This window comes from Ictidomys tridecemlineatus, chromosome 1, assembly GCF_052094955.1.
Source record: "Ictidomys tridecemlineatus isolate mIctTri1 chromosome 1, mIctTri1.hap1, whole genome shotgun sequence".
Taxonomy (NCBI): Eukaryota; Metazoa; Chordata; class Mammalia; order Rodentia; family Sciuridae; genus Ictidomys; species Ictidomys tridecemlineatus.
This window is the reverse complement of record NC_135477.1, coordinates 254,022,605-254,047,438: the sequence shown is the minus strand read 5'-3', so window position 1 is coordinate 254,047,438 and position 24,834 is coordinate 254,022,605. Positions and strand designations below refer to the sequence as shown.

The following is a 24,834-nucleotide window of genomic DNA, read 5'->3' as shown; positions in this document are numbered from 1 at the left end:
TGAAATGAGGGAGATCAGAGAAAATGTTAAATAAAGGAGGTGCTATCATCACCATTACCAAGGCTGAAATCCACAATATCAGACTAAGGGACTGGACCTAGGGCAGTGGGCAAAGGCTCTTGCCCTGGCCAGCCAGCTCCTTGCAGGTGAGTACTGTCGTCAGTCTGTGTGAACGGTGTGGACCCATGTTTCCTCCAACAACTGAGTAGAGGGTAAACATCATTCTCACTTTCAGATGGGAAACTGAGGCACAGAGAGATGAAACCACATGGTGAGGTTTGGCTGAGACCTGGTGGGATGGGAAGTTAACCCTTGGGTTCAATCTGTCTCCAGATTCTATGCTTATATCCACCATGGCTGTTGGACCAAGTTTAAAACTTCAAAGATGCATACTACTGAATTATCTAATATGTTCTAAAAACTTAGAAAAAATTATGAGATGTCTAAAACTAAGGGAAATATCTGCTAAAGGTAGAGAGATGGAATTACAATAGGACCTAATCATTGGAATATACAGTATTATATTGACCAAAATTATTACAAATTGGCATGTCATGTTCATTTACACAACTTCTCACTACACTGAATTTACTATGATACACAGCAGAAATACACAGGAAACCCACACCAAAGTTTTGACTTTGATGAGTGGCTTTTCAAAAGTATCATCCCAAATACATGATTGAAGCTTCTTCTAGGTCCCAATAAATAAGGTAGATGATAAGAATTTCAAGATAGAAAACCAGCATTCAAATTGGTGCTGATAATTTGAAACAAATATGAGAATAATCCATGCAAGAGAGCAATGTAAAATATCAATATGTGTGTCAGGGACGTACATACATTAAAGAATGGGTTCTAAAACCATACAGAACAAAATGTGTGAGGACCAAACTGATCGCAAACCAAACATCAGCAATGTAACTGTGTAATTCCTTATTTTTTTAAGTATACATTAAAAAATTTTCCCATGACTTCATAGCATCATGGTTTACTTTGAGCAATTAAAAGTGTTAGACACCTAACATACAAAAATGTAAAATAATTGAGCTATTATTAGTAGTATTAGCATTCAAATGTTGAAACCGATGGTTTAGGGGACTGTACATAAGGTATTGGGGTGAATGCTGTAATGATTCAGGGTTCAATTCTCCCCTTTTTGGTGGATTTTTCAGGCCTGGGTGTGGCTGATACAAATCAGACTCATCATTAAGGATGATAAATGTATACTATTGTGCTACTGGATTTTCCTTCAATACGTTTCCCCCTTAATCTCTGTCCAGCTGAACATGTCTGTTATTTGAGCTTTGGAGCTCCGTTGACCTCCTATCCAACAAATGCCTCCATCCAACAAAGGCCTCATGGCAAACATCTGCAGGGGACTGGACTTCATCAGCTCTGCAAACATGCTCCTCCCCACCTGCTCTGCAAACAGCCTCCTCGCCTCAGTGAGCTCCTGAACTCCAAGGTAGGTGACTCTGCTCTCTCTGGGGACCCCAAGCAGGAGGCACTTCTGCAGCTGACTTGACACCAACATCACCTATGCTGTTCATGAAATCATCTTTCTGTTTTCTGTAGAGCTACACAAATAAAGCTCTAGTTATCAAGGAAAAAACAGAGATGTTCAATGCGTTATATTTGAAAGAGGAGGTGATGCATCTTTTAAAATAAAAGGAAACATTCTGCTGTATGAACGATGGCTACAAATATTATTTACTGAAAAGGGAGAAAATTCATTGGAAAATAACACAAGAATCTGGGTATACAGTAAAAATCTGTTGTGAGGAATGTAAAGTAGGGTTGAACAAAGAGGAAGTAAACACTTCTGTTTTATATTATTTGCTTTGCTTTTATATATATTTGCAAATATGGACAAATGTGAGAACATAACACATTTATAGGTGTTATCTTAGTAAATACAAAAAAGCATATAATAAGGTCATTTTAAAAAGCTCATTAAAAAATGATGGCTTGATTGACAGAATATGGCCTCCATGCTCTTAACATGGAAGAATGGACAAACTTTGGAGAGGATAAAGGGGAGTGTGGGGAGGGGAGGGAACAGTGGGGTAGGAAAGACGGTGGAATGAGATGGGCATCATTATCCTAGGCACTTGCATGAATGGTGTGACTCTACATCATGCACAGAGAAGTGAAAAGTGTGCTCCATACATGTACAACGGATCGAAATTCATTCTACTGTCATGTATAACTAATTAGAACAAATAAAAAAAAGGAGAGTTCAATCCCATCGTGTCAGAGATACAAATCTCCAGTATACAGTTCAGCAGATCCTTACAGCGTGAACCTCAAGAACCACATTGTCAGCGTCTTCTACTTTTCTGTACTTGGCACAGGCTGACCCTAAACTGACTGGGAAAATATTCAAGGGCAAACTTAACATAATCTTTCAACTTTACATATTATTTATGTGGACAGAAACACTTAATGCATGATTATTAGTAGTGATGGGAAGATTATTATTACTGTTGATATCGTTTTCACTGCTTTTATTGCAAAAGAAAGTACTGAAACATCTGCAAAGGGCAAACATTCCCACAACAGTGGTTCTCAAACTGCACGTGAGGTTGTGCATATGAATGTATTGTAGGTGTATTTTTTTAAAACAAAAATTTTATTTGGAATTTCTTTTTTAAAAAATTTTTAAATTATTTTTTAAATTTATATATGACAGTTTAAAAGAGAAAAATAAAATAAAAATCTATCCTGAACCATTTCTACAGTTTTTTTCTTGTCATATATTGCTTGAAGAATCTAAAAGTGTGGCCGTGCGTGTGGCACATGCTTGTAATCTAACCCCAGAGACTCAGGAGGTTGAGGCAGGAGGAATGTGAGTTCAAAGCCAGCCTCAGCATAACTGAGGCGCTATGCAACTCAGGGAGACTCTGTCTCTAAATTAAATATAAAATAGGGCTGGGGATGTGGCTCAGTGGTCGAGTGTCCCAGAGTTCAATATCTGGTATCCCCGCCCCCAGAAAAAGAATTCATGTTGAGTTCTATATACATATGCTTTTTTACATATTTAAATGTATATTCAATCCTGTATAATTTGATCTCCTTTAACTCATATTGTGTGTAATGAGAGTTACTATGACGATGCTATGGTCGTGCTTTTTCAACATTCTGAACACATTTTCAGTTTTGAATGGGAATACAAGAAGGGTATAATCATCAATATTTACATAGAGCTTCCTGCTGTTCCAGCCGCAGTGTAAGGAGCTTACACACAATGTCTCACTTGCTGTGCACAACAGCCCAGGTGGCAGGTACCATTTCACCTATACCACCTCATCATCTCCCAGGTGAGCAGGTGGAGGACCCAGTGGGTGGAGCTGGGATCCCAACTCAGGCTGACCCCAGGGTCTGCCAGTTTCTCCCCTCTAATATACTGATGAGCACAAGATGTGGAGGGGGTTCCCAGAATACAGCCCATGCACTTTGAAGTGTAATGTTTCTGACAGAAACGCCAAACAAGATAACAACTTAATGAGACACACAGTGTGCCTGATCAAGTCCTATTACCTAGGTGACTTGCCCCACTTTAATATTCCTCAGAATCTATGTTGTGATTTTCTTTGGCTTCTTCCTTAGAAACAGCAAAAATTGATTCCAACTGAAAATAGAATAGACCTGGATGAAGGTCCTTGGATAAAAATTTCCCATCAAAATGGAAATGGAGGAGTGGGTAGAAAATGCTCATGTTTCCAAGGTGGATTCATTTCTTTCACCTGGGGTGGGATAAAGGGGTCTCTGTACCCTTGCCACAGGACAAGAGGGGAAGGGAGGAAGGGGGGTTGCATGGGAAACATGAGCATGTTTCCTGATGATTCATGTGGCCTCAGGGAGGGTCATGTGGAGACAGAGCTGGGCGCAAGAACCAGGTGGCTGAAGAACAGTATTAACCCTAGAAATAAAATTTATTCTACCTTCTTAAGCACTAAGTGACATAATATCAAGTACTTGATAGTATGTGTTTACGTTTAAAAGACCTATTATATTCCTTATATATGAAAATGTCTACCTGCTGAATAAGAAGTCCCAAAGACACTCCCAGGGTTCTTAAGTGTTTAAACAAAGAGCCTTATTAACTGGCTGAGGCTCTGAAAATCAGGGACAGAGACTGGGATCTGGTAGATATGGGACCAATGGTGCTGTGGCCCTTTTTATACTAGAATGTAAACATTTCCATTTCAAGTGAAACCATGATCTTGATCTTGTTCATTTTTCTAACAATTTTAATATTTCCAAGAATTAAAACAGTCATATTAGTAAGTTCTAGAGCCTCTATTCTACTCTGATAAAAAATATCAGGTGTTGAGGGCAGAAGCCGCTATGTGTGAGTACGGCTTCACAGTGGAGTGTCTTCTGGCAATGTCTTAGTTCTTTCTAAGTTCCAACTTACAGTGTTATATTAAGGCCCCATTCAATGTTCAGATTGTCACATAATCTTTGGCTCTTATTCTTTTCAACATTGCTGTGCTTACTGGCATAACTCAAGGGGTGAAGTGAACTCCCAGGAGGTTGGAGTATGCCTTCTAGGACAAAGCAATGGTATCAGTTATGTGTACTCTGGTTGGCATCAATCAATATGATCCTCAACATGCATTTGCAAAAAATCATGAGTTTTCATGGTTTTTAATTTTATCAATTAACTACTCTGCCATCAGACACTTTGTCTTCTCTAAGGTATAAGTAGACATTTTATTTATAGCATCTTAAGTGAATTGATATAAGAAAACAACTGGGCAACTGGAACTTTCTTTTTTTTTGAAGATATTTATTATTGGGCCCATTTAAAATTTTCAATTGGGTAATAATGTTTCCCTGACTTTTGGATTACAAAAGGCAGTGAATTTTTTTAGGGGGTAATGCGTATCAAACTCAGGGCCTGGTGACCACCGAGCAAGCGCTCTACCACTTAGCAACACCCCTAAGTTACAAAACAGTAAAAATTTTAACTGAGAGGTAACAGAAAATCTTATTTGACTTATTCTAATGAGAAGTACTTGACCTTTCAGGTAGAAGGAACAACAATTAATACACTGTTCATAATCCACATTTTGTGGACCCAAATTACAATTTTAGTTTTGATACTCAATCTAATATTTATATATTAGTAAAGAATAAGAAAATTTTACACATAGGAAGGTCTTATGTAATCCAACCACAACTTCATCAAACATTGGCTATTTTTACAGAGAATCGAGTTTTTTTAAAACACTTTCCCCACGTGGGCAGTTATCTTCACCACGTTTCTTTTTCTTTCCTTGTTCCAGTGCTCGTCACCCTAGGAAGATACCTGGTGGGTTTTCTCCCTGCAGCCTGTTAACCACAATTCTTCCCTCATTCCAGGCTGACAGTTGCCTCAGGGATGTTTGGTGTCACTTGTCACCCAAAGTCACATTTATCCCAAACAAACTCCCAGGACTGGCATCACAGCATTTGTAGGTCATTTCCACTCATTTGCAAAAACGCATTCAAGGGAGTATTACAGTCAAAAGCCTGTGTTGACCAAAGGGCTTCCAAGTTGGCCATCATTCACATTTGGGGTTTGAAATAGAAATCGTGGCTATTTAGTTTCTACTTAATAGATTTTTCCCTAAGGGATGCATGAGGCCCACACTTTCCTTGTCCTGCTGTCCTTCTGATTGTACAAGCTCTGCTTCTGACAGTCTCACCTCAGAAGAAATGTGTGTTTCATCTAAACAGACACCTTCGTTAAAACTGTGCCTTCTTGTATTTCACTGTGCAAGCAGCTGTTAGTACCCCAACACTGGGGTGATGCAAAGGCCTATCTGCCATTTCTGGTTCACAAAATCCTGCCTCTCCATTCAGGGACAGTGGCCTCCTTTGCCATCTCCCCAGCCCACTTAGTGGTCCTATAAGAAACAAGCGGTCATCATATCTGGTGATGGGGCACTCTCTGAGACAGCCTGGTGACCAGGGACCACTGCTGAGTCACAAGTAACCCTTTCTCCTTCCTTTAAGGACACCAGATCCCTGGAGCCACCATACTGGCTTCTGACCCTCAATTGCTCTGTCTGGGCAGGAGCTCAGCTGCTGTACTTTGTCTCTACTCATAGAACTTTTGGGACCAGAGAGGCTGGCAGAACTGTCCTCATGGCCTGCAGCCTCTGCTGGCCTGGGTGGGGGATTAACACATGTGGGTCGTATCTTGCGGGGCTGCGTGTACAGGGGCATGGCAGGAGTTGGGACTGTGGAGGGTGCAGGAGACTCCCTTCAGCCCACATGCTCTCCGACACAGTCTTTGTCGACTGTGTGCCTTCATAAAGTGGCATTGATTCCTGTGTAAACAATGACACCTATGTGTATGTTTCACCATCCACAAGCTGCAGAGGAGGAGTGAGGAGGGGCTTGGGCCTCTTGATCCTCAAACATGGACCTAAATGTTCCTAAATGCCTGTCCATGAGGTCCCTAACAGGATGGTTAGGTAGCTTTATGGTTTAAGAAAACCAGAGGTGTTTTCTGAATGCCCAAAGGTAAACTGAGTTGGCATCTGAGGTTTAAATTGTCTTCCTTAGAAAGCAGCAGGCATGGACTTCTTCCTTACAGCAGCAGAGAAGGAAGTAGAGAGAGGTGACAGGTTGAGCCTCGGGACATGCCACCTGGGTCACTTTTCTTGGTGGGGAAGATTAGGGAGCTTTAGCCTGACTCTTCTTTAATGTCTGAAGATGCTTTCCGGTGTCCTCTGTGTAGTCAGCTCTTGGCAAATCTCTCCACCCAGAACAGTCTATTATTCCGAGTAGTTGGTGGTGTTTGGTGCCAGACACTCCGAGGGATGAGGTCAGCATGGGGTTGACCAGGGGAGAAAGAGACCAATCACAGGATCCCAGAGCAATGCTCAGGTGCCCCAGCCAGTAGAGAGTGCAGCTGCAGCGCTGGACAACTGTAGGTGGACAGGAGAAACACACACCTGCCCATGGCCAGGCTCTCCCTGTGAGCAGGATGGCCATCTTTAGGAGGCATGAGCAGAAGACCAGGGCAAAGAGATCCTTCAATTTGTGTATAGCACAGTCTCGTCTTGAGTTGTATGTCATCCAGCACAAAAGCAAAGACTCACAATATGCTGTTCAGTGTTTTTATTAATACTTTGCCTCTGATTTTATCTGGGATATTAATTTATCCTTTAAAATTCACCACCCACTACCTGATAATTTTTCATGTTCCTTCTCTGAAACTGAATGAAACATGCTCAAGAAAAGAAGAGATCTGAGCTTCTTTGACTGTGACGGAGCACCTAGTATACAATGTGTATTCAACAGTTCTTCTCAATCAAATGAGATCTGTTGAATATATATATGTTTTAATCTGTGAAGCTGGATGTTTTTAAATGATGATATTTACAAATGCAGTTTTTCCCAAGGCCAAGATTTTGGGCAAGATTGTCTGAGAGCAAAGGTTTAAAGGCTGGCTCCACACAACCTGTGCACTCAACACCTCTGTGCCTCAGTTTTCTAATCTATAAAGTGAGCATCATAATACAAATTCTGTTCTAGCACTGTTCTGGGGATTAGTAAATATGTTCAGAGCAACTAAAACACTCCTGAAAGTAGCCAGAGTGTGAATAACCTCATTCTCTTTCTCATGCTTGATTCTATATCCCAACTCATCAGGTGTTAAGTGTGGAAGCATCTTACACCTGTCTTCATTCCTAAGAGTGGACTCACTGATGGGAAGCAACTGGCTTTCCACCTCCTCAGCCCACTCTAAGGCATTGTCTGAAATGCTTTTGGGATCCAACCAAAGGAACTCTAGATGATGACCCAGGACTTGGGAGCAGAAAGGTAAGACTCATTACTCCGGTCACTCCCATTACCAATCCAAGCTAAGAGCCAGTGGTCCTGAGCACTCAGGTCTAACAAGCCTTATGAGGACAAGTCCAGTTCTCCCATGGGATCAGGCTCTCCCCATCCCTGGGAGCCTCTTCAAGGTCTGCCCCAGTGGTCTCCAGCATTAGGCACGTAGCACAGGGCATAGGAAGGATAGTCCACTAGATGTGGGAAAGCTACTTTAGAATTTCTCATTATAGCTATTTTATCATTATTTCATTATTTTAAATTTCTACTTTTTAATATTAATTTTAGGTATATGTTATGCTAGATAGACTTTAAAATTATACAGTATGGAGATTTTATATATATATATATAAACTTTATATATATTATATATATATAAAGTTTTCTCAAATTTGCTCTGATAGAGATGATTTCTGGATTCAGAAAAATGTGAGAATATGAAATAGCTCAGGTGTGTACAAGGGGCAACTTGGGCAGGTACAGAGGAAAGAGCTTGTGGCTTCACACTTTAAGAGTTTGAATGAGGTAGCTTCTCCTCCTCCACCTGTGTTCCCTAAAGACCATCTATGCACTTCATAGTATTGTGTGAACCACCAGATTTCCTTAAAATTCAAGGAAGGTCTCTAGTTCAAAGGTGCAGGCTGGCATGTGGCCTCAGACATCTGGAGTCACAACCTTGGCGGATCTCTGCCATGATTATTACTGGCTAAGCCCTGGGGCACACAGGTCTTCCCCTGGAAGTATTTGGAGGTCACTGTCACCTGCCCTCAGAGGCGGGAGAGGAGAAGAACATGGTTCACTCAGAAAGCTCTCTGTTGATGGCATACAGCAGGGGTCAGCAAAGTCCCCCTGCAAAGGGCCAGAGTGTAAATGCTCTTTACTCTTGGTTTTGCCAGCCCAAAGTCTCCTCACAGCCTCTTAACTCTTGTCACTTGGAGCCAGACTAGCCATAGGGATACACAGGCGCAAGGGTGGGACTGCAGTCTGTGCTTTACTCACGGACACTGAAATGTGACTCTTATGCCATTTGCACATATTACAAGTCATCCTTCACCTTCTGATCTTTTCCAACCATTTAAACACAGAGTAGTCATTCTTTAACTCTTTTGAGTGCTGCTAAACCAGGTGGTGAGCTGAATCTGGCCCCCAGGCCACCATTTACGGACTCCAGGCTTAGAGAAAAGCACTACAGTTTCATTTTGTTTGTTTTCATAAAGTGTGAGCCTTATACTATCTTCAATGTGATATAGATTAATTAAGCTTTTTTTTTTTTTTACTATGGTAGTGGATTTTTCATGAAACCTCTAGAAGCTGATTAACAAGAGATAATTCTAACAGCGTACGCATATGCAACAGAGAATTAATAAATCTCTCTTGCCATCAGTTTTTATTCAAATTAGGTACTGAATGTCACTGAAGTTGTTACTTCTCCTTGACAAGAAGTACACAGAAATAAGATTACCTTAGTTGATCATATGCAAAAATAAAATGTTCAAGTAGTCCAACTCCAGACAGGAGTAGACCTAGCAGGCTGAAGGTGAGAGAAATCTGACAGAAGAATAAATGGGTATTCTTTTTCATCTATACCAAGATATGTATTATTAACATGGGGCAGCATTTACGATGTCAGAAACAAAATAAAGAGTGTTTGGCACCTTTCTTCCTATGAGACAGTGAAACACTGTAATGTAAATATCAATAATCAACGATAAAAGTAGCTTAGCTGGTCTTGATTTCAAAACGTGTAATTTAGTATCATAATGGAGTTTAACAAAATTGCTACACTGTAGTTAGTGGCCACCAGACATTACAAAACTCTGAGGCTACCCAGATCTGTTTGCCAAGTTTTGGACCAGATCCTCAGCTACTGTCAGCACTGGGGGACTGCAGAGGAAAGGACAGAGCTACAGTTCTGCAGACCAGCAACATCCCCTTGGCTGTCCTCTAACACAGTAATCATGACATTAGATCAATTGTTTTCTAAATAGCCATATACTCTGGGAAACCTTGTCTTTCTTCCTGTGGCCTATGACTTTGTACAATTCAAAACAGATCTAATCCAGGAGAGCTATAGAGTTGATTGAATCACACGCAACTGCCAGCATCAGACCTTTAAACAATAATTTCATGTGATTCAACTTATCATGTGTATGAAACAAAATACAAGTGTGCCTTTCAAAATATGCTACATTTTTAGTAAATATTTTTCCCCCAAGCTTGCCAAATAAGTAGATGACGCCATTAAAAAACACTTATGATCATCAGGCATTTGCATTTTATGTTCTCTGTAATGGCTATGTTTTCTTGGAGTACTTATGTTCATTAGGTAAATTAATAAGGAGGTATGAAACATCAGTACTGTTTCTTTCAATTTTCCTGCTTGACAAATTAGGCTTCCAATCCCCATTGTACTTCCGTCATTCATAGTATATACTGTTCGCTAAATTGAAGTCACATTCTGTTTATACCCTCATTACCTCAGACATTGCTGGTAGGGGCAGGTGACAATGCTGGTGGGGAGCAGGTACACAGGCACACATGCACGCACACTCGCACACGTTTCATTGGGGGCAATGTTTAAGCTCCCAAGGAATCCCACCCCCTGTTGACTGGCAGTGGGGTCCTGATACACACCTGTGCTCGTGCGGTAGGTGCCGGTGTGTGCTGGCGGCAGAGGGTCCCCCTGGCTCTGGCTGAGACTCCTCATAGGGGGCTTCTGATAGACGCGGTCTTCGTAGATGGGGTCTATGTGGTGTTCTGGGGATTGCAGGGCCCGCAGCTCAGGGCCCAGGTGCCCATGCTGGCTGCTGTATGAGGCTCGGGACCCAGCTGAAATAAATTAACAGGGGCACATTAAAGCTCAGCCAATATTCACACGGAGTTCTACCCAAGAATATTTGAATTTGGGGACAGACAGAATGATTGCAATCTTCAGAAAACCAAACGAATACCATAAAATGGCAGCAACCCCTCAAGCTGATCAGCTGATCGCGCCATTCAGCGGCCTTGATTTGCTCCCAGATCTGATCACTCTGAGGACGATAATGTTTCTGAGATAAGTCCACACTGAACAAAAATGGGGAAACATCTGTTTTCTCACAGCCTGATGAATGTAACTGGATTCTTCACCAAAGGAATCAGGCAGGCAGCAGATTCTAAAAACCTCTTATTACCCACAGTCCTCATACGCTAATTATACAACAGAAATATCGTAAGTGAAGAGGAAATGAAGGAGCCACAAAGGCAAAACCACCTTGATGAGTTATATTTTCTTTTATTCTTGATTCTCCAAACGGATGTATTTACGTTTAGCCAAAAAAAAAAAAAAAAAAAAAAACAAAACAAAACTCATATATATGATTGTCATTGACTGATTTATTTATAAATTGAGGCCACAAATTATTTGTCTCTATCATTTGTGAGCCCTTGTTTATGACACTTGATTGCATGTTATGGGGAAAATGCTGCTTTGAGGCAATATTGTAGACCAGGGAACCTGGCAGATGTTTCTTAGGGAAGGAAGCCTCTGCACACCCCGAGCTGAGCCAACAGATGCCGAGAGCCAATATTAGAGGAGAAATGTCAGGGGAACTGGGGCCTGAGATGGACTTGGGGAGCCTAGAGAGACATGGTCTATCCACGACAACAAGAGAACAAAGGAGACCACAGCTGGCTTGAGAAGGACCCTTCAGTGAAATCCCCCCAATGGGTACCCACTTGGCACATTGGAATTCAACTGCCAGCTGTCCCTTCTATAGGCCAAATTTAGAGCTCTCCACTGCAGTCTAAAGTACATGTGGGTTGGAACTCCTTGACTTTGACAGAGTCCCTGGATAGTTCTATGTCCCTTCTACTTGTCCAGGCCGTTCCCAGAGGACACCAACAAGCCAAAATCTTCAAATGCTCACAGATAAGGTCGCTTCTTTAGGAACATATGACCGAAGAATTTGAATATTCTCATCTAGTGTATTTGAAGAAAAAAGCCATTCAAAAGTTTTCAAATTGCTGACAGATAAATGTTTTACTGATATATTTAGCACATGCTGCTCTGAATTTAAATAAACAGAAAACAACATTTCCGGATGAGGGGGCAATGTGGAGAATGCTTTGAATGCAGTATTAATAAAAAGCACTGCTTGCTTTGAGGAAAGGAAAGAAGTAGGGCAGGCAAGATCCTTACCTTTCCCTTTGCAGTAATTAAATAATGTCTGATTTAGATAGTGTTGAGATGAATGATGGATTGGAAATAATTGTTTTGCATAATTAGGTTCATTGCATCTGATTTGTCAAATGCCAACACTGCACTGAATATTATCTCCAGCTCAGATTTTCCAGGAATATATTTAAGTACAACACACCTTGAGTTTCAGCTGACAATGCTTAACTCCCGAAGACTCAGATAGCATCGCTAAGGATTCAAAAGTGTAGAAACAAGGAAGTGATAATTATATCCAAATGTATAGTTAAATAGAAGTTGGCCATCATTGGTAGAGTGCTAACTTTATCACCATTCCCTCGTTCTCAGTTTCAAAAAATACCTCATATTGAACCACCAGAGGAACTGCTTGAACCTCTAAGTGGTGACATGATCATAGGGCATATGTGAGGATCCTCTTGGCATAAGGAACTTCTTATTAGTACCATCCATCAATCACGGGGTCCTAAGCAAGAGGTAGAGTCTACCTCTGTGGATATAATTTCAATGTGCTGATCTTGATGATCATAAAATTACTGAGGATTTGAATAGTGTGCCATATATTTTTCTCCTATTATCATGCTGCTGGTGAAACTATAAGCTCATAGTGTTTTCCTGCAAAAATACTTGAGTAAAATGCAGTTGGACATTTAAGCATCATGCAGAACATGGAAGGAGATAAGGCATTTTAAAAGGAGCATTGTTTATACTGTTGATCCATTGTGGTCAGATTTCAATATCTGTGGATGGGCATTGAAAAGAATTAGGGGAAAGAAGAGAGGCAAGGAATCAAAGTTTAAAAGTGCCTCTGCTGGAACTCATGTGTTCTACTACCCTTGTTTAGGAAGAATGTATCATGGGATCCATACTCACAAGATCTATTTGACTTTGGGCAATTTTGAGAGAAAGAATATCACATAACAACTTTCGGGAATATGCACCAAAATTTCACAAAGATGTATCTGCTAATTCAAAGAAAATGTACTTTTATTTTTTTTTAGTGGGAATTTTCCATCAGCATTATGGTCTATTTAACAGTGAGTCTAAAGTACCATATACTATGCTATCATAAGAAGAAAACTGCTGAAGAAATTCTGATTTGGTCCAAAATGTCATAGACATCAAGGCCAAATGTTCTCATCTATTATGTTAGTAGAGAACAATTCTGGGAACTTGACCTTGACCACGTTGAGGACTCAGAACTGCAGAATAGAAAAATATAATCAAAACATGGATAAGCAAAAGAGAAAACCAGACCAATGGTACTGACAGCCTCCCCTGACCTTGAAGATATACATCCTGCAATAATAATATCTGTGTCCATGTAACATTTCATGACCAATTTCTGCAACAGTTCTAGCACTAATACTTCAATTTTATCACATGTTTCTATTCTTCCTATTTCTTCTCCTCATATGACAAAGTTAGTGGCTAGAGAATTCAGGCACTGGCAATTTTCATGAACAATGTGATTTTGAAAGGGCTTTGAAGATGCATGTCTGGAATGTGAACACTCAGCCTCCAGCTCAAGAGAGACTGGGATATGCTGGAAGCCTGAAGAGTGTTCAGAATCTGCCCATGTGTGCATGGTGCACCCATAGCTCCTGCAGGCCTAAGATGCTCTGGAGGAGGATATGCAAGCTGACCTTGGATTGGGTCAGAGGCAGTTGCTCTATCAGGTCTACCATTTGTTTTGGGACCTCAGAGCCTTCTCTCCACTGTGATGGGTGCTGGAATGGCTCCTGGCCACTCAGCTGTGATCCGGGTGTGGGAGGAAAGAGGAAAAGGTTCAGTCCCATGGAAGGAAGGTGGGAGGAACTTCAGAGGCTCAAAGAGCTGGACAGACTGAAAAAAACAGCTGTCCCTGTGTCCATATTGGCACCAGTAGGCCATGGCTGCCATCTCCACCTGCAATTCCTGCATGGAAGCTTGACATCATGTCTAACCACTAAGTTTTCTACATGAGAGACGGCTCAGGGCATTGATGTATAATGTTCAAAACTTCAAAGTAAACAGAAAGACTAAGGCACTTTCTAATTTTATTGCTGTTATTTTTGCACCACTGTTGCTCAAAGAACTTGAAATAAGGAGACACAAAGTTTGCCCCTCATCTGTCTCTAATCAGCAGGGTGAACCAAGGCAAATAACCAAAATCCTTTGATGCTAAGTTTACTCAAGTGTGAAACAGAGATAATAATATATGCATCTGTAAGCCTAGGATTTTTGGAGGATTGAGACAAGGGAGCTCATATACAAAAGTGTTGTGCCACTGATAAAGCAACACAAGAAATCAGGAGTTTTCGTGCCATTTAATCTTAGCCTCAAGAAATGTTGTCAGCTCATGCATATGTATCTTTTGATTTGGAAAAAAAAATCAAATACTTCTTAACATAAACTATTCAAATTCAAAAACAACCTAAAGATTTAATTTTGAAATAATCTAAATGTCAAAGATTTTTCTGATAATTTTGTTAAATATTATTGCAAACCGTAAATCTTATCATTTTTCTTTGAAGAAAAAATTCTGTTGCTTTCTAATGGATAACTGCAAAGAATGCAGGGAAGTCCAAAAGGGGAGAAAATACTAAAATGACCACGGAAAGGTAAAATTCTTTTTAGGAAGAAATATGACATAAATGAAACCTTCACATTAGTGACAATAAATACTTGCTAATTAAGTCAGAAGCCAGCAACAGACGTGTAGGACCATCTGAAGCCTGGCTCACTGCCTAGGCTGCCAATCTTTCACACTGTGTTTTCACTGAGTCAGAATCCAACAAGCTGTGCTTACAGTTGACCAACAAGATGTAACATTTATTACTTTTGGAGTTACTTGCAACTACATTTCTATGAGCTAGATTTTATGTGCACTTGTTTACATGTGCCAGTTAATCCATACTGATCTATTCCTTCCTGCAGTCAACACATTGACTGAGTGCCCTGGGCAGCCTCTTGGAGATGAGGGCACCATGATGCTCAGGACAGAAAAAGTCCCTGGTCTTGAAAGTGAGTTCTCACATTCAGGCAGATGGGATAAGGGAACAGAGGTAGGCAGGGGAAGAGGAGTCCAAGCTCAGGAGGGTAGATGATCTGGATAGGAAGGTCAAGAAAGTTTTTTGAGTGTCTGATGTTTTAGCTGAGAACTACAGAAGGTGAGAGACTGGGCCACACTGAATAAATAGCTGTATGTTCCTCAAAGAGAGGAACTGAGCCATGGCAGCAAAGGACGTCAGTAACGGATCCATTTCACAGTATTTACAGAATTATTATTAGTGTCTATTTAATCCATACTTTCTCTCTCTCTCTCTCTCTCTCTCTCTCTCTCTCTCTCTCTCTCTCTCTCTCCCCCCCCTCTCTCTTCGCTCTCTCTCTCTCTTCTCTCTCTCTCTCTCTCTCTCTCTCTCTCTCTCTCTCTCTCTCTCTCTCCCCCTCTCTCTCTTCGCTCTCTCTCTCTCTCTTCTCTCTCTCTCTCTCTCTCTCTCTCTCTCTCTCTCTCTCTCTCTCCCCCTCTCTCTCTTCGCTCTCTCTCTCTCTCTTCTCTCTCTCTCTCTCTCTCTCTCTCTCTCTCTCTCTCTCTCTCTCTCTCTCTCTCTCTCTCGGCACTGAGATTGAAACCAGGGTTCCTTTACCATTATGCCACATCCCCACCCAGGGGTACTTAACAATTGAACTACATCCCTAGCCCTTTAAAAAAAAATGATTTTGAGACAAGGTGTCACTAGGTTGCTTACAGTCTCACTAAGTTGCTGAGGCTGGCTTCGAATACACAGTCCTCCTGCCTCAGCCTCCCAAACTGCTGAGACACATTTCTTTTAAACTCAAAATTTCACAACACAGCAACTATATGTTTTTATTTTATCAAAAGAATCTGAAACATTCAGTGGTAGGTTGCACATAACAAAATTGTGAGAGCTGCCCAAGTTTTAGCTCTAACTACTTTCTTAATTAGAATTTTAATTTCTTAGACTATGATTAGTTCTTAAGTCTTCACTGAGTCTTCAAATGATCAACTGGGAACCTGTTGAAAATGTACATTTCTGGATACAACCTCCAAGAGATTCTGATTGGGTCAATCTGATTGGACTGCAACAGTGCAAATTTTAATGAACACCCCCAAGCCTTCTGATTCTAATGCAGGGATCAGGGGTCACACCATGAGCTTCCCTGCCTCAAATAAAGCAGAGAAGAAGAAACAGGCTGGAAGAAAAACAAACAAACAAAAATTCTCAATTTATCGTTTCTTACTTTATTCAAACAATATCAATTCTACCATCTTATGCCAGTTACAGGTCCATTCAGTTTTTCATAGGGACCCGTTTATATTCTTGTATTTCTATACTCTATGATGTTTAATTCTGCTTTAATGCAAATTCAACTGCTTCTCCAAAGAAATTTAGTTTTGCATGTTTTCATTTTAAAATATATATATTAAGGTGGTTAAGAATGTCCTCATCATTAAACTGGTCTCTTCAAATTCGTCATTCAGTTTCAAATGCTCATTTGCAAAGAAATAGAAGTAGAAAAAGAGGGAAATGACATTGTAGCACTTGGGAGGCAGCCCGCTGGCCATGTGCATATGAACAGGTAGCAGGGAGGAGTCTTTTCATTTCTGAGATAAAGAACTATCTTCAGAAGAAAAAGCTATCAATTCCTGTGCTATGAAAGGAAGTCCAAAGTAGAATCTAGGAGTCTAGGCTTTTAAAAAATTGTGCAATCAGTTCATGCATCAATAGTTATTGATGGAAGTAAATCTGTGAAGGGTAAAAGAGAACTTTTATGAAGAGGGGCAGAGCCTGGCATTAAAGTTGATTTTCTCCTCATACATCTACATGGCAGGTCTGCCTCTGCTGGGCTCCTGACTTGAGGGGTATGTTTTCTGCCATTCTGTCACCATCATTAAGTACTCTGGCCAGGGAGCATGTCCTGTGCAGATACTTAGCCTCTGTGATAGATGATGGCTTTGAAATAATTATTTTGTGGACTTTGAACTTCTTTAAACAGTTTGGCTTGATGTCTGTTACCATTATATTCGGGGGGGGGGAGTTTTACCAGCTTATAAACATTTTTAAAAATATTGGCTAGTGTTACCATCTTATAAGCATGTACTAGATAAATTGATGAAAGATGCAAATATTTCATCCTGAATCAGAGAAATACCTCATCATAACAACTTGCCTCAAAAGAAAGTGCATTGAGAAAGCTATACTTCACAGTGCTATTTTGGGAATATACAAAAGTCCGTGAGTCCATTGCACCCTTCCTTCTGAACTCTGTACACTATGATTTACTCGTTTTATTATTGATTTTTGCTTTTGACTTGAATCAAAATTCCAATATCCACTTCTTACTTGAAGACTAGGAATTCACAAACCAATTTTAGTATTTAAAGGACTCCAAAATATTTCCCCATATCTCCCAGGTCAAGTTCATTAGCTGAATTTCATTAGCACATGAGCACTAATTCATTTGATATGATTTTTCATGTTATTATAAATGGGAGATCATGTGGGAACATTACCAATATAGAATAAGAGTCATATTTCAGACTGATGTTAGGAATGTATTAATTCATGTGCATTTGATAAAACACTGTAGCCTAGTGAGTTCACTGTGGTGACACAAAATAATTCTATGACAATTCAGTTTTTAGATAGAAAAAATGCTCTCCTGTTTGATCTGTTTCACAAATCCCAGATTTTCATATATTATATGAACAGTACAGCTTTGCTATCACTAAAAGCTTGAATAGTCATGTAGTCTCCGGCAGTATACAAAACACAGAGGATTAATTTGTTCCTGTGATTTTCTCCATGAGGTCTCCAATATGATTTATTGTAATTATTAAATCTCATTGCCCCTTCTACTAAGTGAATACTGTAATCTAATGTGATTCAAATACTTTGAGGGAGAATATGTAATGGCTAAAATCACGGGTAGGATATGGCAGTTACTGTGATCCTGGCATTCCATCCCCCATACAGACATATGCCCCTTGTTCTTGTAACCACAAGCATTTCTTACCAAGCTTTTAAGAAAACAGTCTACTTTTGTTAGATTCTTTTTGCGACAGGCAGGTATTTGGAAAAGAAGGAGACAGTGGCAATGGGATATAACAAGGAATGTGGGTTTTACTTCTTTGTATTCATAGGTGGGCCTTTTCCATTCTCACTTCTAGCCAAATGCTGCATTGCTTCCTCGCCTACCATGCAATGGATGGTACTAAGCCATAGCTCACACCCAGCTCTGACTCAATGAAGTGCTGTGGACGCTATTTGTCTAAGACTCTATCCACATAGTGAAACCCATGGGGTCAGTGGTGTGGCACTTGTTCTTGTAACTGTTTTTGCTTTCACATTTCAGGTCAGGTAGAGTACTTCCAAATGTAGTGGTCATGCATGTCAGTGTTTCTCAAATTACCACGTGCATAGGACTGTCCTCATTGGAGTTCAGGCTCTGATTCCACAGGTTTGAGGCATGGCCCAAAGTGGTGCATTTCTAAAGAGCTCTCAGGTGAAGCTGGTGCTGCTGGTCAGGTTTGGAAGCCAGCAACTCCAGGTCCAGCTGTACATATGTATCTGGTTGCTAGAGGACATCAATTTTGACACCCATCTGCAGCCCTGGAAGCAGACATATTAATGCCACAATGCCCTGCTTTATGGAGGGGACAAAAGAAGCCTCAGCAAAGGCAGATCAAGGGTGCAGCTGAATACTGGCCATGCAGGTGAGGCCTGGCAGGTAGCCGACATTCCAGGTTCAGTATGCACATGCTGTGTGCCCATGAGGACATGTGAGCATCCTGGGGCTGCTATAGAAAGACTGGCCTCTAGGTGGTCAGGTCACAACAGAGGCCCACGGAGGACTTCTGAAGCAGGCCATCTGGGGCAAGAGTCAATTCTAGGGAGCAAAACATGTCTTTCCAGCCACAGGATGGACTTCAGAATGGAACACTTGTGATCTCAGTGTTTCTGGGGCAACAGGTACCCAGGTTGCCAACACTGCTGCAGTGCCCACACATAGGAGAAAACTCACTGCTTCTGCGCCCTGAGAGAATCTGTATAGCACTCACTGGGGACTTTTCAAAGAGTTTGATGTGTGGGGTCCACTCCCAACCAAGATCTTCAGGGATAGGCCCAGGGAATAAACAGCTCAGTCACTCTCTGGATGCTGCTGAGAAGTGACCTAGCTTGGACAGTCAGTTTCAAAGCTGGAGTTTTGGGGCAAGATGCAGGATCTTGAGGAGCACTAGGCCTGTTCCTAGATTGCAGGGAGTGCCTGTTAGCTGGAAGTTTCATCTCTAAAGTGTGCAAGAAGGTAGCAATACATTTGAAAGCAGGACAATGAGGACATGGGTTTTGCTTCAGCATGGTATACCCTGTGCTGCAATTAGCCTCCTACTGGGAAGTCCCTGGGAGTCCACAGGCTGTACCCTGCATAGACCTCAGGACATTTCCTGCCTCTCTTCTCTTCCATAGGCCTCTGGAAAAGGTCTCTGTCCTGCACAGATTTCAGCTTGTAAGGAGCAGCTCCTCTGGGGCCAGGGTTCCTGATGCTCTCTAGTGGGTATGTGTGCAGGAGTCAGAATAGGACAATTCTGTGTCCTGTGATGGCTTAGGAATCTTTCTAAAACAGCTTCAGACTGAAGCCGGTTTAAAGTCCCCCAGAAAGACTCTACCTAGGCACTTCAAAACCTTCTCAGTGAGACTGGGCAAAATGAAATGTGGGGAACAATGAATTTCAAATTGTAATACTATTATTTCAGGCTTGTAATTATAGTATTTGGTCATCTGCACACACAGAAGTTGAGTATGGGAAAGTTAAATTTTCACATGAGAGGGGGCTTGTATTTAAAATTTGCTTCAAATCACGTCTCTTCACTGAATGGAGTGAGCCATGTGTTTGGCTTAATGCTATTTTCTTATTGTCCTAATTAACTATTGATGCAAAACAACTTATGATTTGGTGCTTTATTAATTAGTCACTTCCCAGAATTTTTAATGGCCAGTCTCATACTCATACAGATCTTTTTTTTTTTTTAAATATCAACAAGGGGGATAAAATTCAATGAGTGTCATTTTATTTCTTGACAGCTACCTCTCAATAACCCATTAGTGCAATATTTGAACAGTGCATCTGGAGTCTGGCTTCTAGACCTCACTATTATGGGTCATTATGGATATTTCCATGGAAAGAACCCAGAACACTGTGGTCCTCATCCATCTTTTTTTTTTTTTTTTTTTTAACTGAGATACAAACAGGACAAACAGGTTGAGACTCCAAAGGGGACTCTTGTCCTGCTTTCCACAGTGCTGACTGCTGCAGGTACTAGAGTTAAGTTTTCTTTTTGATGCTATGGCTTCTGCCCAAGAATGCACATGAAATTCTGACTTTATGAACAGGAGGAGGGTCTTCACCAGATGAAAGCAGGCTTCAGCATGCCTAAGTAGCTTGTAATATTTTGAAATATATGTGAATTAAGATGTTTTGAAATATATGTGAAATAAGATGTTTTGCATCTCAGCATCCTACACACCAGCCTTTTCTCTCAGCTTGTCTTAGTTATATCATAGGCAGTCTGCACAAATTCTCTTTCGAAAAACCAAAAAAAAAAAAAAAAACCCAGATATTTTGCTTCTAAAATGCAAACTTCCAATGCATTATCTCCATATCATTTCTCTACAGCTTTCTGTGTTTCACCAACACCCACAGAGCGGCCTTGTGATAATTTCAGAACAGAAGTCACCATTAACTCTCAAAAAAAAACCTATGAGGAGAAAATGACATACTGCTTCGTAGATTAGTCAGGGTCTATATTTATATTTTATAGCTCCTCTGTATCAACATTTTATTATTATTTTGTTCTACATAAAATCTGGCATACATAAAAAAATTGAGAAGAGCAGAATTACACTGTCTATTGAAAAATTCTAGGAAGGCTTAAAATTTTCTTTTGATTCTTTTCCTCCTAAAAATTTTAATATGTGTGTATGTGAAAGCGTAGTTTAAAATCCAATTAGTTACTAGATTATGTATGTAAAATCATCATGTGAATACCAGTTATAGCCACTAAAGCATCAGTTTCCTAATATTATACATAATTTATGAAACTAATCTATACCTAAATTTTCCCATATCATTTCTTAAATAATGTCTGTATTCAAGGAAGACATACTAAATCAACAGTTGGGATAAAACTCTCATGATGTAAGGGATACCTTCTAATACACAAAATCTATTTCTGTTGATTCTTCTAGTGCAGAACAAATGTTACAGGTTTGTAAGAAGACTACCAACCTGACGGGTAATGTTTGTGGCCATGTGAACAACAGTAAGTTAACTGAGTACTGAGGTCTAAATGTTTGTGTTTGCCCCCAAACTTTTATGTTGGCCGACATTGGAACCTAACCCCCACATGAAGGCATTTAGTAGGAGGAGCTTTGGAAGGTGATTGGATCATGGGTGCAGAGCCCTCATGAATGGGATTTGTGCTCATGTAAAAAAGGACCCAGACAGACCTTTTGCCATTTTTTAACCATATGAAGACATGGCAAGAAGGCACCATCTACAAACCAGAAAGTGGCCCTCACCAACATCAAATCTATCAGCACCTTGATGTAGGACTTTCTGGACTCCAGAACTGCCAATTACCATTGCATATAAGTTATCCAGTTTATGATATTTTGACATAGCATCTCAAACGGATTAAGAAACATAAAATGTGATACTGGAGAAGGCTGGCATTACTTGTTTCTAACTAGCTGAGTTTAAGACCTGAAAGAATGTGTGTGTGTGTGTGTGTGTGTGTGTGTGTGTGTGTGTGAGAGAGAGAGAGAGAGAGAGAGAGAGAGAGAGAGAGAGAGAGATCCTAAAGAGAAACAAACACTGGCTTTTTTTTTTTTTATATCAGCCAGGAAAGAAAGAAAAGCATACCTCCTAAGGCTGTGGCTTCTCCCCCACATCGCCAGCCCATGCACAGAGAGCTAAGGCTGAAGTCAGAAACTTCAGGAAAGGCAGGAAGGGAGGTGACTCGAAACAGAGTAGGGAGGAAGAGCAAGAGAAGAAGATTACCACAAGGAAGAGAGGTGGGAGGGAATGGGAGGGAGAAGGGGAATTGCACGGAAGATGGAAGGAGACCCTCATGGGTTCACAAAATACACATATGATGGTGTGAGGGGGAAGGGAAGAAAAAAAAAGAGAGAGGGAGATAAGTGTCATAGTAAATGGGTAGAGAATAGTGATGGCAGGGAAGGGGAGGGGAGGGGGGATAGGGAGGGCAGCAGAATACAACTGACACTAAGGATTGCTGTATGTATACACTTGGATGTATAACCAATGTGATCCTGCAATCTGTACACGTGGAAAATGAGAATTCATACCCTGTTGGAATCAAATGTATGATATGTCAAGATCACTGTATTGTCTTGAGCAACTAATAAAATAAATAAATAAATAAATAAATAACAAAGTTCAGCACAGACTCCCCCTCTGTAATGACCTGGCACTTTTCTGCCCTGGGCCCCTGCAGAACACCAACAAGGAAAAATCAATACTATCAAGTCTCAGAAGATATCCACATATCAAGCGGCAATTAGAGGGGCCTCCTTAACCCTACTCTTTGGTAAAAATTATTAATGGTCGGGCTGGGGATGTGGCTCAAGTGGTATCGCGCTCGCCTGGCATGCGTTCGGCCCGGGTTCGATCCTCAGCACCACATACCAACAAAGAAGTTGTGTCCGCCGAGAACTAAAAAATAAATATTAAAAAAAAAAAATTCTCTCTCTCTCCTCTCTCACTCTCTCTTTAAAAAAAAAAAATTATTAATGGTCTTCTTTGGATTCCCTCTGCTGGTAAAAGTGGTAAAAGACCACTTTCCAAGGAACTATGAAACTCAGAGGTGAGGAGGCCGACATTTTCTCCTACAGATGCTCACCACCCACAGAGCCATGCTTTCTGTTAACTACTGCAAACTTAGAAACATTTTACTAACTTTAGGGAGACCCTGGAATCTCTGTGTCCACTCTTCATTTTGTACTAACAATGGCTTTTGGTTTTGCTGGGCTGCAACAGTTTCCTCCACTAGCTAGCTTCACAATAGCTGACCAAAGCTTAGCTGAAATTTCCTGGGGAGAAGCTCTGAAACAGGCAGGGCTGGTCAGCTGCCCCCCAGAAGTGCACATGCCCACTTGGTGAAATGCTCTTATAGTTTTGATCATAAGAGAATTTAAAATACTTTCTTTTTTTTTTTTTTATCAAGGTTGGTGCTTTGGTAGTATGCGACAGAATAAATATACGTAGATCTATTTGGGATTAGCCTTTAGAGATTTCAGACCTATCCATTTTAGTTAGTCAATAGTGTGTGTACCCACGTGCACTCACATGTGTACATGTACATGTATGTCTATGTACTATCTTTACCCTCAGCTCCACAATGACATTATCTTCAGAGGCACAGAGGAGGGAGGAGCCCAACCACCCTCCACAACTTCACCCAGGCTTTCTCCATGGTTGGGTGCTCAGGATCCAGCCATGACATCACTGTCCTGGCAGCCAGTTGACACTGGGCTATGTGTGCCCCTCTATTCACCTCCTGTGGTTTGCTTTTGTCGTTCTGGATTGTACATAAAAGCAGTTCACAGAATACTGCTTCTCATCTAAGCCCTAAAGAGAAGAAGATTCTCTGAGTTCAGTACTAGCAAACCATGGGGTTTTTACCACGTGGTCCATCTCTCAAATATGAAAAAGGAACCTGGCTGGGATCTGGTTCCTTTCTGGTGTCCCAGAACTAGCCCCATGTTAATCCACTCCTCTTCAATTCTCTCACATACCCTCACCTGCTTCCAGACTCTAATGCCTTAGATATCATTTACATCCTCTTGGGACCCTTAACCTGTGACAAAAGCTTATATGGACTTTTAGATGATTTATTCTTTTTTAAACAAATGGCTCCTTTAAAAAAAAAATCCTGGGATACTGTTATGGCTTGGATGGTTCATGCTAGTTTCCAGTGTGGAGCTGGTGAGATGGTGGAACCTCCAAGCCACGGGACCTAGAGAGCATGTAAGGTAATGAGGTCCCTGGGGATGCTGCCCTTGGAAGGGACACATGTAGTTCTTGTGGGACCTGAGTGAGTTCTTGAGAGAATGAGTTACCGTAAAAGAGAAAATTCAACCCCTGGAGTACTCTGGCTTCCTGCATCATCATGTGATTGATCCCTCTCTAATGTGCCCCCACCATGATGGCATCTGCCACATTGTACTCAAAGAGATGAAGCTGCTAGTCTCAGACCTTCAGCTCGAAACTCTGTGTGCTACATAAATTTCTTTCTTTAGAAGCATCCAGCTTCGGATATTTTGTTGTAGCAACCAAAAAAGAAACAAATATATATACATATATATATATACACTGAGGCAAATAAAAATTTCTGCTTGAAGCAACTCAGTGCCTCCCAAACGTGGTCATACCTCCTCTGCCATCCAACATAACACCTGCGGAGCCAGGTGGGGTCTGTTTGACTTCTCTCAGAGATCAGAAGGTCTTCTATCTTGGTGTTTGAGATTTCATGATGTAGAATAAACAATCTTTTCTATTCCAAGCAGAGGGAAGTTCAGGAGATCCAAACTGCACAACAACACTCACGTATGTCCCTGGCACACTGAACACAGGCTCTGAGGCCCCACTGCACACTCGTTCACATGAGTATGGCACTCACTCTAGAGGTCCCCGTCTTCTACATGCACGGCCACAAGGGCAGTCTATTATACCCAGCCTCGAGGGCTGCCTCCTTCACTTAGCCTTCCCTGATT

At 41.0% G+C, this 24,834-nt stretch overlaps 1 protein-coding gene across 12 annotated transcripts in view; it reads right to left on the bottom strand.

Annotated features, from left to right (window-relative positions):
• The window catches only part of Ctnnd2 (catenin delta 2), an 849,641-nt gene that overhangs the window by 347,150 nt on the left and 477,657 nt on the right, over window positions 1–24,834 (bottom strand). For all 12 annotated transcript variants that reach the window (XM_078018082.1, XM_078018095.1, XM_078018091.1 and 9 more), the window contains one exon: window positions 10,474–10,668. In XM_078018082.1, the coding sequence (XP_077874208.1) occupies window positions 10,474–10,668 (195 nt within the window). The remainder of the gene's footprint in view (window positions 1–10,473; window positions 10,669–24,834) is intronic.